At 41.3% G+C, this 14679-nt stretch overlaps 1 protein-coding gene across 1 annotated transcript in view; it reads left to right on the top strand.

The window, feature by feature from the left end:
• The window catches only part of PTCHD1 (patched domain containing 1), a 54355-nt gene extending 48196 nt beyond the window's left edge, over positions 1-6159 (top strand). The window contains exon 3 of the mRNA XM_033116627.1: positions 1280-6159. Coding sequence (XP_032972518.1) covers positions 1280-2934 — 1655 coding nt within the window. The 3' untranslated portion in view covers positions 2935-6159. The remainder of the gene's footprint in view (positions 1-1279) is intronic.
• The last annotated feature ends 8520 nt before the right edge of the window (positions 6160-14679 follow it).

Below are 14679 nucleotides of genomic sequence, written 5' to 3'. Positions count from 1 at the left end.
TCAGCATTATGCTTGGCTGGAGATTTTTAAATTCCTTTTTAAAAACAAGACTATTGTACCACAGGGTAAAGATTTTATTACCCTCAGTAATGGGACTGCCTATGCCAAGGCATAGAAGCAGAAAATGAGATCTGCTGATCCCAGGGCCAACTCAGGGGTTATTGAAAGCCACAGTTGGTCACTTTGGTGGGCTTTTCAATGTTGCAGTGGCCTGGAAACCCAGGGAGGGAGGCCCATCAGGGAAGTGTCTGGCTCCAACCAGGAGAGGGGAGAGAAGTCATGCTAGATCTGGTCTCAGGCAGGAGAATGGAGTCAAAAAATGTCCTGTACCTCTGCGATTCCAGTGTTACTGGAATACTAACCCAGGAGGCAAAGGCACTAAGTAGTTAAGGAAAGAGGTGACTGATCTGGCTCTCGCCTTCAGAGGCCATTGCCAAACAGTGCAGGGAAGCCAGCAGAATCGCCGCCTGCTTGCTACATCTATGAACAACCAAAATTGGTCAAAGATCCCTGAAGACAAAATACAAGCCCTAAACCTTCAACCTGAATTTGAATTTTTATCAATTGCAGGGAGAGTTTATCTGAATCTTGTTACTGCGTTGAACTTTTCTGTTTACTCAAACTTGTTCCTACTTATTTTGCTTCTGTCTATTTCTCAGATTTACTGCTTCCTGCACTGATACTTAAGGAAGAAAAGCAAAGAGGCTGTGATTTAGGTTCCTGTCAAGGCTCAAATTAAATACAGTGCCTCTTTCTCCCTAAAGCCCTCCACTTGACCAGACTTAAATGAGGTGATGAGATGTAACTCAGAACCCTCTGTCCACTGCCTTTCTCTGTGCTGACCTGCAGCCACATTCGTGCAAATGATGAGTGGCCAGACATGTTCTCTGAACTGTTCCACCAACCAAGGGAAACAGATACTCTGCAAACTGTACCAACAACCCTAAGCTATTGATGTATATAAACCCCAAGAGACATAGGCACAAGTCTACTCGGCTTTCTATAGGCAAAAGTCCACCCAGCTTTCTTAAGCCAGAAAGGACCATGAAGATCTTAGCTCCTCTAGCTGCCCTTTCGCTATCCATTAACATGTATAATCCACCAAAACACAGGCTTCTCTCTCTACAGGAGAAATCGTTGGCATTTAACTGTCACCTGTCACCACTAGGGCTGGTTATATTTCCCTTGATCCAGTAAGTTTCCCATGACCAAGGTAATTCCTCTCTTTAAAGAGATTAGTCTTTTAAACTTTTGATTTGGTCTTTTTCTGCCCCCTCAGGTCATGGATTATATGGGACTTTTGAAATGTTATCCTCCTGGAGGAAAACTAGAGAAGACCAACATGTTAAAGAGAGAACTGCAGCAGTCTATGCAGACTCCATGCTCTCCTTTTCTCTCACCACTGCCATGTACCTGGTCACCTTTGGCATAGGTGCCAGCCCTTTCACGAACATTGAGGCAGCCAGGATTTTCTGCTGCAATTCCTGTATTGCAATCTTCTTCAACTACCTCTATGTACTCTCGTTTTATGGTTCCAGCCTGGTATTCACTGGCTACATAGAAAACAATTACCAGCATAGTATCTTCTGTAGAAAAGTCCCAAAGCCCGAGGCATTGCAGGAGAAGCCGGCATGGTACAGGTTTCTCCTGACAGCCAGATTCAGCGAGGACACAACCGACGGGGAGGAAGCAAACACTTACGAGAGTCACCTATTGGTATGTTTCCTCAAACGCTATTACTGTGACTGGATAACCAACACCTATGTCAAGCCTTTTGTAGTTCTCTTTTACCTTATTTATATTTCCTTTGCCTTAATGGGCTATCTGCAGGTCAGTGAAGGGTCAGACCTTAGTAACATCGTAGCGACAGCGACACAAACTATTGAGTACACTACTGCCCAGCAAAAGTACTTTAGCAACTATAGTCCGGTGATTGGGTTTTATATATATGAGTCCATAGAATACTGGAACACTAGTGTCCAAGAAGACGTGCTAGAATACACCAAGGGGTTTGTGCGGATATCCTGGTTCGAGAGCTATTTAAATTACCTTCGGAAACTCAATGTGTCCACTGGCTTGCCTAAGAAAAATTTCACAGACATGTTGAGGAATTCCTTCCTGAAAGCCCCCCAATTTTCGCATTTTCAAGAGGACATCATCTTCTCTAAAAAGTACAATGATGAGGTCGATGTAGTGGCCTCCAGAATGTTTCTGGTGGCCAAGACCATGGAAACGAACAGAGAAGAACTCTATGGTCTCCTAGAGACCCTGAGGAGACTTTCTGTCACCTCCAAGGTGAAGTTCATTGTCTTCAACCCATCCTTCGTGTACATGGATCGATATGCCTCCTCTCTGGGAGCCCCCCTGCACAACTCCTGCATCAGTGCTTTGTTCCTGCTCTTCTTCTCGGCATTCCTGGTGGCAGATTCTCTGATTAATGTCTGGCTCACTCTAACGGTTGTGTCCGTGGAGTTTGGAGTTATCGGTTTCATGACATTATGGAAAGTAGAACTGGACTGCATTTCTGTGCTATGCTTAATTTATGGCATTAACTACACCATTGACAATTGTGCTCCACTGTTATCCACATTTGTTCTGGGCAAGGACTTCACCAGAACTAAATGGGTAAAAAATGCCCTGGAAGTGCACGGGGTAGCTATTTTACAGAGTTACCTCTGCTATACTGTTGGTCTGATTCCTCTCGCAGCTGTGCCTTCAAATCTGACCTGTACACTGTTCAGGTGCTTGTTTTTAATAGCATTTGTCACCTTCTTTCACTGCTTTGCCATTTTACCTGTGATACTGACTTTCCTGCCACCCTCTAAGAAAAAAAGGAAAGAGAAGAAAAATCCCGAAAACCGGGAGGAAATTGAGTGCGTAGAAATGGTGGACATTGACAGTACCCGGGTGGTGGACCAAATCACAACAGTGTGATTGATCATGTCTGCGCGTTATATTTTCACCCTAGGTCTTATCAAAAGCAAAGAGATTATGTTCATGAAAGAAATTTAAAGATTTTCTTTCTCTTTTAAGGATAAGAAACAGGCATTGCCAAAACAAAGAGTAAAGGATAAGGGGGGAATGGGCATTGCATATTTTCAATCTTTAAAACAAAAGGTTATCAGAAAGAATTCACACACACACACACACACACACACACACACGAGACGTAGAGTCTCTTAAACTAAGATCACATAGGAGAAGCTTATGAGCGAGCAGAATCCTATTGTATCCACACTGCAGATGTTGCTGGTATTGTGACAAAAACCTACTGATTGAAAGGTCAGCTGCCAAGTCAGAAATAGCTTTAAGCATTGTTCAAACAGGAAGGCTTCCAGAACTTCTGCAAAGCAGTAGCTTCAGGCAGGGTCTATGGTTTGAGGTTTCAGCCATCTCATCTAGCTCCCCAATACCCCAAGGAGATGCTTGTGAAAGTTCTGGCCAGCAAAAGCAAGCCAGAATGTCAGACACAGACACATGGAGTGGCCATCAACCCTGGACTAAAACTGAGTCACCCCTTCCTTCACCCAGGTGAGGCAGTTTTTGCTGTCTGGAATAAGTTTATCATATCCCCCCATTAATACACTTTTCACATTTGTACAGTTTGGTTAATATACCTTTAAACCAATGACAGCTCCAGATTTGCAGAGTTGGGCAATGCTATTTTGGAGTATCTTACTGCTTGTCACCAAATGGATCTGCTTTATTAGTTACAGCTCTTGGCAGGAGGCTCTGAGTACCGAAATCCACAGAGCTAAACCCAAATACCTGGCACCATGGAGGAAAAGCAGGTGTCTACTTGAAACCGGAGACAGTGTTTCCATTTTAACAAAAAAATAGCCAGCTGGTACAGCGGTTTGTGGTTTGGCCCTAAATGCATTTTCTGCGTGGATGCCCAGAAAGAAAATCTGCCCATGCCTAGCTGAGGAAGGAGAAATGAACACTGAAATGGTTATTTGCCGTAGCTTCCAATTTGTAGTGCCAATCTGCCTTCGCTATGAAACATGCCTGCTCAGAGACACAGAGGAGAAAAGAAAGTTCTTTGGTGGGCTCAAGTCCTGAAACGGAGAAATTTTGTAAAAGTGCAGGCAGGGGGATAAAGGGCTGAAAGGGTGATAGATGGAATGGCTGGAAGATGTAATCACCAATACAAATCAGTGATGACAGTCACACTTTCCTGCTAAGCTGGCTGCACTCTCATCTTCCTGCACCGCCCTGCCCCCTCCCACACACACACACCTTTGTTGGTGCCCCTCTACTTCACTGCACGGCCCTTCTGCACGTCAGTGAGCCTTGATGTTTATACTGTTGACTTGCAGAATCGAAACAGAAATGGTTTGATCTGAAGAGGCTATGTATGGTGTCCCAGACCCCTGCATTTCTTTAAGTCTATAAAAATGAAGCTAACAGCTGGTCACATTTGAAGCAAATGTCTGCAGCACTTTTCCCTTTTAGAGATGTAGCTTATTTAGACATCTAGTGGTAAGCATTTCCCAAAAGCACCTTACCTTTCTGGACCTTAGCGGATGTACTGTGCACTTCCCCATCCTCCACAGAGGAGGACACCGAGACCTAGGAGAATACAGCAACTCACACAGGGTCACACCACTAGAAGGTTTCCATCATTTTAGCATGCCTAAGACAGGGCAGGCCAATTTTAGACTTTCTCATAAGAGGGCTATTACTCCCTTCAAAGTACATTTCCAAGGAAGGAACATAGGACTTTATTGGCCACCAGGCAGACTTTGTTTTTTAATGTCTGAGTAACTGTTTGGGATTTAGGTTTGCCATTGTCTTTCCAAACAGCAAAAATGCCCAAATGATTCAGATGTAACCACACCAAGTGCAAACCTGTGCTTTCTATTTCATGTACTGTTGTTCACACAGTTCTAAATACATGTGCAGGGGATCATAGCTTGTGCGTTATACACTTGTTCAAACTCTCCTGCAGACACACTAAGTGATCATACCAATGCGTTATGCACTCAACTAGAAGATAATGAGCTTTAATCTGAGGACAAGTACAGTCCTCGAAAAAGGGCAAATTCACATAATAGATCTGCGATCAATTCTCTCTCCAAGGGGCCTGCAACTAGGCTACTATTTATAAAACACAGCTGAAGAGAGGATTGGTTTTATTCTTAAATCATATGTTGCTAAATCATTTTCTGAACAGTGTGTTCTACATCAGCCATTGATTTAGTGTCGGTCCTGTGGGGCACCTCGGGTTTAAGTGACTCCACAAAACTGATACAACGTGCACACCAATTAAATGGATTTTGTTGAGAATTTAATCATTCGATTTGGTCAACCAGAATGACTTACTGTGGAACTTTGTTTTATGAGAGATAGTAGTTTTCCAACTTGACTGAGTCTCTGTATTCCTTGGGATATTGTATTTTCAATGAAGGGCATTTTCAACCTTGTCAACTTCTCTTTTCAACACTTGAAATCAAGGCTTATGGAATTCTGACTGTGGAATGAATTTTTTTTTTTACTGGGGGACTCTGCATGCCAAGATTTCTTACTTATCATTTATTATTAGATCATTATTATTTGTTAATACTGATTACTGATTATTGCTCTGACAGCGCTGGTTTAGCCCGTTGAGCCCCACCATGGAGAAGACTTTTGAAGTAACTCAGAATCACATCCCTATAAAATTTGTCTTTACTTCATAAAGTTTTACTTTTTCAATTGCTACACAGAGGGAAGGAACGATCCTAGCAAACACTTGCAAAAGTTTTATTTTTCAATTAATTCCAACCAAGACATTAATGTTCACTTTACCAAAGAAACTTATTTGGTTGGTCTTGAGTTGGTGTTTCTTCTTTGTTTACCAAAGAAAACCTGCCATTCATCAAAAACATTTCTCCTGGTCAACTTAAAAAAAAAAAAAAAACTGTGATACTTGGGCTTTCTTGACCATTCATAAGGAAAAAAATAAAAGTCAGGGTAAGGGTGATTTTCTCTCATAGAGGGGAATTCAGCAGAAGATATAAATTCACAAGAAAGAAAATGATACTTGAAATGGGGAATTATTGTTTAGTCCTACAGTAATGGTCTAATAAGCAGCATAAGGGCTCCTCAAGCTAAAAGGAGTAAGTACATTTGTTCCACAAAAAAATTAAATAAATAAGACAAACTCTCATGAAACTCCCTCTCCATTGTTCCAACTCATAACTTCTGGTTTGGGTTGGTGTTTTGGCTTTTGTTTTGCTATCGTTTGGTTTGTGGGGTTTGCTTCCTTTGCTCCCGCCTTTCCTACCATTGTTACCCCTTCAATTTTCAGTCAAAAGTGAGAGAACCCAATGCCATCCTCCATGGCTACAGTTATTTATGCAATATACTGCTCTAAACAAGGCCCTTGATAACTCTCGTATTTTAACTAACCACCACCCAATTGTTCTGAGTGGTATTCTGCGATCATAACACCACTTTGCTCCAGCCCCAGCAGTGGAGCTTGGTTGTGCCTATCTCAAGAACAGGTTGGCTGGGCAGCCGCCTTGGGGGTGTGGCACGAGGCAGAGCCTTTTGGACACAAATGGAATCCTCCTCATAATGGCTTTATTCCTTTGGATCTTATTAAAGTAGCCCTGCAGCTTGTCGTAGTGTTTGACCTCTGTGAATCTGTTTTCTCATCTGTAAAATGGGGATAATAGTAACCATCTTTAAATTCAGCAAATACTTACTGAGTGCCTAATATCACCCGGATACTGTTCTAGAGACTGGGGACAGCAGTGAACAAACCAGATAAAAAGTATGTGCCCTTGGAGAGCCTACACTTGAGTGACACTGCAGATTTATTGTAAGGTTTACGTGAGATGGTGTTTCGAAAGCACTCATAGCAAGGCCTGGCGTAGAAAAGGAACTCAAGACATTATTATTTGTAATTTGTCTATCTCACAGTAGGGTTCAGGGTGTAACCTATAGAGAAGTCGATTATTGCAGATTTGGGCCAAAGATTAGGGCTATATAAAGATGCCATATTGTCCTGGCCATTTTAGGAGATTCAAAATTTGGCTAGATCATCACTTAGTAGGGCAATTATAAAGGGGGCATGAGCCCTGTTGGTGTTGGATTGTAATCCTTGAAAGAATGGGATACAGGCCCTTGGGGATGGGAGACGGGAGAGGAGGGAAGGGCACTTACTATTTAATTACTATGCCTGGCTTGTCTGAAGACATTTGAACATTCCTTTTGGATACTTTGCTTTTAAGTTTGTGCTACATAAAAAGCACCAGGTATTTGAAAACAAAGTTCTTATTTTTGAAAAGCACAGGAAAGCTGCAACAGAATGGAAAGAATTGAATTACTACTACTGGAATCTCTGGCAAATAATTGGGAATGGCTTCAGCCAGCACATTGCAGAGTTCCTCCCCATGGTGGTTAAAACTCTTTATTTCTGTGTCATGCCAGTCCAGGAGAAAGCAAGGAGGAAAGTGAATGAACTAAAATCCATTCATCTGAATAGGTAGCATCAGGATGTCCTCCCCAGCCTGCCTCTCACCTGCCCCCCTTCTGCCCAGGTAATCTGTTTGAAGTCTTCCTCTTTGACATCTATGAGGGCGCCATGCAAGGAAGAGGGAGTGAGGTGACCCTAGAGAGCTATGGCCTCTGTGCAGATTTTCAAGTTAGAGTAACATTAGCACCCCAAGAGTCGGAAGAGCCTACCTACTGGGGAAAGAAGGCTTCTTTTCCAAGTATGAAGAAAAATGAGTACCAAGCAGGCAACCCACAGAGGAACCTCGGTGGAAGGAATGCTGTGCTGGTGAAATGTGCCAGCCTCTTCTCCTTCCAGAATGCTGACACCAGATGAATCTTTGGATAGAATTAAGCTTACCTCCCTCCCCCGTTTTTCACGTTAGAAAACTGAAAACCGGAGAAGGGAATTACATGCACAGAGGTAGTTAGAAGTAGAAACAGAACAATAATTGAAGTCTCCTAGTTCCTAGCCTCAGTCCTTTCTCCATTCTGCCACTTTACTGCCAAATTCTATATATCTAAATAATAGGGTCTTAATCTGGGGGCCATGAATAAGTCGGTGGACGGGCAGGACTCTGAACTCCCTAAAATTAAACTATATGCAAAAACGTGTATATATGTTCAATATGTGCATTTTCCTAAAGAGAGAGTTCATAGTTGTCATCAGATTCCAAAAGAGGTCTGTGACCTAAAAAGGGTGAAGAACCACTGTCCTAACATAATAAAGACCTCATTGGGAATGTGATCCTGGTGTCCTCATTTTGGCTAATGGGCAATCAACAATTTCTCCACCATCTTTTCTCTAAGGAGCCCAAACTTCATGCCCAGCCAAGTGCCTATTTCCATTCCTTTATTCCTTATTCATTTATTTATTCGGCAAAAATATTTTCATTGTCCACTTTATGTTCCAGCGCAAGCTAAACACAGTCTCCAGGACAGGACTGCGGAAAGGACCCCTCTGTACTGTGCTCTTGATAGCAGAAAGAATACCAGGTTGCTACCACATTCTCATTGTTGCAACAAAGTGTACATAGCTTCAAAATTACAGTAACCGCGTGGGGGGTGTCTCATTCAGCAAAGCCAACATAAGGAAGTGGACCCTGTTAAAGAACCAGAAGCAGAGCAGCCTGTTTCCAAGTGAGACAGGCATATGCTGTGTGGCAGCAGCATACCACGTCCTTGGAAGGGCTGCTCCCAGGTAAGCCCTATTCTGAGATGTCTATACTAGGCATGCGCGCGCACACAGCAGCTGAGTCTCCAACACACAGAGAGAGAAGGTGTCTCATTCATCTTGATAATATTTGTGGTGGGCAAATAGGAAATCCTGGCCATGGACATATGGTGACATTTAAGGACAGGTGTGTCTTGGACACAGATATGCACATAGAAGCCCAGTTACCTTGACTCCTAGCCATAAGCTCGATACAGTGTACATTGATGGGGGAAGTTGGAGAATAAATGACTCTGTTTGTACATGTTGGTTATGCTTTTTCTGGTATAACTTTAGGTGCCATGGAATGCACCTGGGTTTTCCTAAAGGTAAGGCTGGGGGAACCACTGCTTGGCTTTCCATGAAGCATAAGGAGGCACTGGCTGCTCAACACTGCCATTTACATCCCCCTCTGCCCAGACCTGACAAGGGAAGCCTTCTACTGAGATGAGCAAAGTTAGTCCCACTTTGTAGCATCTGATGGGAAGTTTGAAGACTTTGTTCACTGAGATCTATGAAGTACTTTGCTTAATTCCTACGAAATGGCAAAGGCTTGGCCCATTTCCATTACCCATTCCAGGCTCCTCCTTGGGAAAACCCATACGATTCTCTCTGGCAAAACAATGTACTTAATTTCCAGGGTGAACCTTCAACACGTTTGCCTCAGACTTTCAGATCTTTATTCTTTAAATGAATATCCTGCCAAAATCGCCTTTGCCCTGTCTAGTCACCAAGGCAGGTCCCATGATGTCTTCCAGGACCATGGATGACTGGTCAAAACAAGTAATGATGCATCAGCTCTGCGTCACACACGTACACACACGTGTGTGCACACACAATGCATGTACACTCAACACACCTATAACACATGTACACATAAACGCATACATGCATGCACATAACACACACACGCACGCACACTACCGTTTACAACAGACCTCACACATTTGACACACATTCAAAATGTCTTAGCACGCCCAGCCCTGTGGTTCTACAGCGTTTTGCAGCAGCTATCTGCAGAAAATCGTAACAAATACCATCTTCTCTTCCTATATGATCCCTATGAGCATGTCTGAGACTAGACAAACAGCACACTTTTTCAGTTTAATAGACATTTGTTCCTTCAGTTGAACAACCTCTACATACAAAATAAGTGGTTTAAGATTTCTGAGTGGGAAGGAATTTAGGTCTCAAGAGGCTTTATGAGTCCGCTACATGTTTTCCGGAAATCATTTAACTGAGCCTTTTAAGACTCCTGAAGAAAATAGAAAAATTGGTTCATGGAAACCAGCAATTAGATTTTAGAATCAAGCTACCTACTCTTAAGTCAGAAAACCCAGAATTGGAAATTGGGGCAATTCCTCTTCTGTATTTCCTACACACTCTAATTCATCCTAGGAGTCCAAAGCCTAGTCTACGGGAAAACATGAGGCAAAGAGACTGTGGTGGTGAGCCTGACATTAAGGTGGGCACAGTGGACGGCGTGGGAAGTTGGTGGGATGGTAAGGATTTGGAGGGTAGTCTGAGTAGAGATGAAACCAAACAGTACACTTTTAAGAAAAACCTGGGGAAGTGAATGTTTCTTGGAATTTACAAATTGCTAACTACCAGTTTTATAGTGGGAAACTGCATCTGAGGGAATTTTCCAAGACAAAGTAAAAATAGCAAAGACCCAAAACCACAGAGATCTGTCCCAAGGTCTGGAATTGTGGAAATTTATCAAGAATTTTTGCTCTGTGATCCCGACAAGGGGAAAAGGAGTGGGGAGGAAGAAAGAAGGACACAGCAGATGGTCACTCCATCTTGCCAACCTCCAGTCTTAAGAAGGAGCGGGCATTGTCTATTTGTCTCTAGCATGAGTTTGGTGGGAAAGCCAGTGCCTTTCATCCACCTCAAGGAAAGAAGGTACCATCCAAGGAAGCATGGTGACAGGAAACATCAGTTTGGGAGAAAAGTCACTCAAGTAACACAACTACCCAAGACCAGAAACTTACACACACACACACACACATACACACACACACACCCCACACACACGGAGTGGACATTAAGAAGAGTTGGGGAGAGGGGCCCTAGCACAGTTCCTAAAATCTAGACAGAGTGTGGCAGGGGAAAAGTAATTAATGGGAAAGTGCAACTGTGTGGAATGACTGAAATTATGAGTTGAGAATAATGGAGTTGCTCAGGAATCTCTATAAGATAAAGATATGGAGCCTGAATCTGTACTGTTTTGAATAAGGTAAAAGGACTCCACATTTTCTTTTCAATTCTCAACCCATAATTCCATCTTAGTAACTTGGTGAAAACACACTCAAGTTCTATTTGTATTATCTGTGATCCCGTAACTCAACCACCTACTCTTGGCTGTGTATTTACTCCAGCTTAGAAGCTGTGAGCACAATTATTGAACACTAGGCCCTAATAAGAAAAGTTTCACCTTGGGTTTAAGAATTCCTTGGTCAAATTTCCCTCATTCTTCTAAATGTACAAATGTTTCAAAGCTGTAAAAAGTGTGTCTAGATAGCCAGTGCAGTTAGTTTTTTTTTTTAACATCAAAGACAACCCTTGCCAACAATTATTAACAAAAAAATAGTCATAACCGTTAAATGTTCCTTTAGTAGTCAAATTTTTGTGGGTGACAAAAGGGAAGAGAGTCCAAATATTTAGTGATGTTGGAAGACATCCTCACCCTAGACAGAAAATAGTTTAAATAAGCAAAATGTGGTCCCTCTCTTATTGTCATCACCAGTGAAAGACATTCCTGAAATTGCATATTATTTTGTAAAGTTTGGGGCTAAATCACAATGAATTTTTAAGTTGTATCCATAGCAATTGATCATAAGATCACATCTTGTCAATCAGATTAATCACTAATGCAGTATTCAGAAATCTTATCTATTTCTCCAAAAAGGACCCCAACATTATGTCGTGTTTCCTAGTATTTCAGTTGGGTTTCTTCATACCATGTTTCCCCAAAAATAAGACCTAGCCAGACAATGAGCTCTAATGCATCTTTTGGAGCAAAAATTAATATAAGACCCTGTCTTAATTTACTATAAGACCGGGTCTTATATAATAAAATATAGTATAATATATAGTGTAATATAATACCAGGTCTTATATTAATTTTTGCTCCAAAAGACATATTAGAGCTGATTGTCTGGCTAGGTCTTATTTTCAGGGAAATACAGTACTAGCTAATAGGTGAGTCTGGGAATTAGAAATTATTTCTAAATTAAGAAGGAACATCCAAATCCTAGAGCACATAATTAGTTCAGCTTGGTCAGTTTTGAGACAGATAAGCATGAAACCATACCGGGAAAGATACTGCAGTTGCACCCAGAGCTTGACACCACTTTTATCCACGACAGGCAGCACCTGCTCAGGTGGACTTAACCAAAAACTTGCCCAGAAAAATTTCCCACAAAGAGTTAAAACACTTGTCCATCAAGGAGCATTGGTAAAACTATACCTTTTACCAAAAGTCAAGACATTTTAAAGATGTTTTAAGGAAAATGTAATTTTAAAAATGTCGAACTCTTTCAGGAAAAAAAAAATGATGTCCTATATTTTGTACCACTTGAGTTTCTCTGACACCTAAAATATGTATTTACGTCATCCCACACCCACACAAAAACAAAATCAGCAGGGAAAACTATCCCACTGATGATTGGCAATCCCACAGTTACTCTCCATCTGACCAGCTTTCAGCAGAGGGCAATATTTCAGGCTTACACATGGAATTTATAGACTGTAGAAGCCCCCAAGCCACTTAAGCACGCTAAACCTGGGAAATGGCTCATGTCAAATATAGCAAATCCTTAGTTAACTATCCTTTCATATTAAATTCCCATCTTCCAATAAAGCATCCTATTTTCAAACTAGATATCAAATTTCAAGTGTAAAGAAGATTTCGTGCTTATTGCCTTCACTTTTTCATAGTTTTCTAATCTTCTGATAGACACACACCAAAGAGTGAAATGGAAGTGGGCCAGGGGAGTATCTTCAGTTTTACTATTTTTTCCTTTTTCCTTTTTTACATCCAGCTATCTCAGTGTTCTTTAACAGGAATTATTATGTGTTCATTTTGTTGTTTTACTTTTTTCCAGATGAGCAATCAAAAAAGTGTATATGAGTTCATGTCTTACAGATAGAGGTTTGGGTGTTTTGTTTGGCAGATGTCTTTTTATAAAACCTTGCATATGGTGCCTTCTCTGGCTTAATGGTCACAATGTTACATCCCCATCTCTGAAGAAAGAAAAGAAAACCCAGTTTCCTGGCTTTAGTTTAATATATAATCACAAACGGGAATAAAATTGTAGCAGGAAGCACCCTATGAACCTACATGCCTAGGCTTAAAGGAAGCCAGCAGAAGCCTAACAAAAATATGTTTGACCTCTCTTTTCTCTAGAGTTCTGGTCTTCCACAGGCATTTAGGGCTGAGGACAGAGGAGATGCTGGGTGTATTAGTTATAGGTCAATACCTATATGGAGAGAGAGGAGAAAAGCTTGAGAGAAGAATAACAAAGCAGTATATACATGCATGTGCTGTCAAATCAATTGTTGGGTGGTGGTGGGTGGGTTTTCATTTTTAGTTGATTTCAGAGGGTTAACTGAATGGATGCATGATTATCACCACAACAAAGAAAGTTTGAATCCAAAATTATATGTCACAGGTACCAAATTACAATACTGATCTCGTAATGTAAAGGACTGGAATGATTTCAGATTTTGTCTCAATAGTTCTGAGCTGGGAATAGCAAAGAAGTTGCACTCATACTGCTGTCTGTTAAAGTCCTTATTTAGCCCATTTCCATGGAAACTGAAATCAGATATATTTCTCTCTCTCTCTCTCTCTCTCTCTCTCTCTCTCTCTCTCTCTCTCTCTCTCTCTCTCTCTCACACACACACACACACACACACACACACGAAAAAACTGTCTAGAGTTTGGTGTGTGTGTGTCTGCATGCACACACGTGCACACACGCATATGCATGTGCACACACATCCACAGTGTAATTTCTGCATGGACAATCTCTCATCAGTGATAACTCTCCAAGAAATGGAAGAAAGGCCAGCAATGGATTAAAGGCCAGGCTGACTTCATTTCGCTGAAGCCAACCTATAGTGTAAATGAAAAACCCAGGTCAGAAAAGTAAGCATAACACACCTTTGCTACCAATTCCTTGGAGAATTCCACTTCGTAACTGCATGTTCAATTAATTTAGTTAACTAACTTGGAAATATTTTATGGTAGGAAGACATCCACAGGGACTAAATTTAATCCATTGGATCTTTGCCCACTTTGCTTTACTCTCAAGCATTGACATTTCCCTAAATAGCCCAGAAAATAAGAGCCAAGGAAAAAGAGAAAATGAATGAGTTCATTTCAATATTTCAATATACACTTAGTTAAGTTTCCATCCTAATGCCAAAATAATATAAGCACATTCCAGATTTATGGAGCTATTTAGTAAATGATTCTTAGGCTACGTCTCCCTCGAAGATAGACCAATACTCAACTTGCTGCCTACAAAAGGGCATTGCTGAAACCTACAGTAAGTTTGGAAAAAGAATGAATACTGCCCTTCTCCTTATTCCTTCAATGATATCATCAGACAACCTGGATACCTTCTATACGTAGACAATTTTTGATAGGGGGCAATATCTTACCAATTCTGTTCCCCTTTTCCATAAGAAAAGATAAAGATGGGATTTCTTTGAAAAGAATTTCCTTTTAAAATGGATTATAGATGATGATTTGGGATCTTAAATTAGATTCTCTTACTCCACCCCTCAGTAAAGTTGATGAGTTTTACAACTCATGAAGTGTTTAGCTTTCTCTGGAATCCAAGATGGATGAAGAGCTGTATGTTTCAGCTGGCAAAGATCAACAGAGCAACGAGACAAAACTCATGTTTGATCATATTCTCATTTGTGCTTCATACTTGAATGTGTACTCTTATGTAGGGAGGAGGGTGCTG

The sequence above is a fragment of the Rhinolophus ferrumequinum genome, chromosome X (assembly GCF_004115265.2).
Source record: "Rhinolophus ferrumequinum isolate MPI-CBG mRhiFer1 chromosome X, mRhiFer1_v1.p, whole genome shotgun sequence".
Taxonomy (NCBI): Eukaryota; Metazoa; Chordata; class Mammalia; order Chiroptera; family Rhinolophidae; genus Rhinolophus; species Rhinolophus ferrumequinum.
This window is presented reverse-complemented; position numbering and strand designations above follow the sequence as displayed.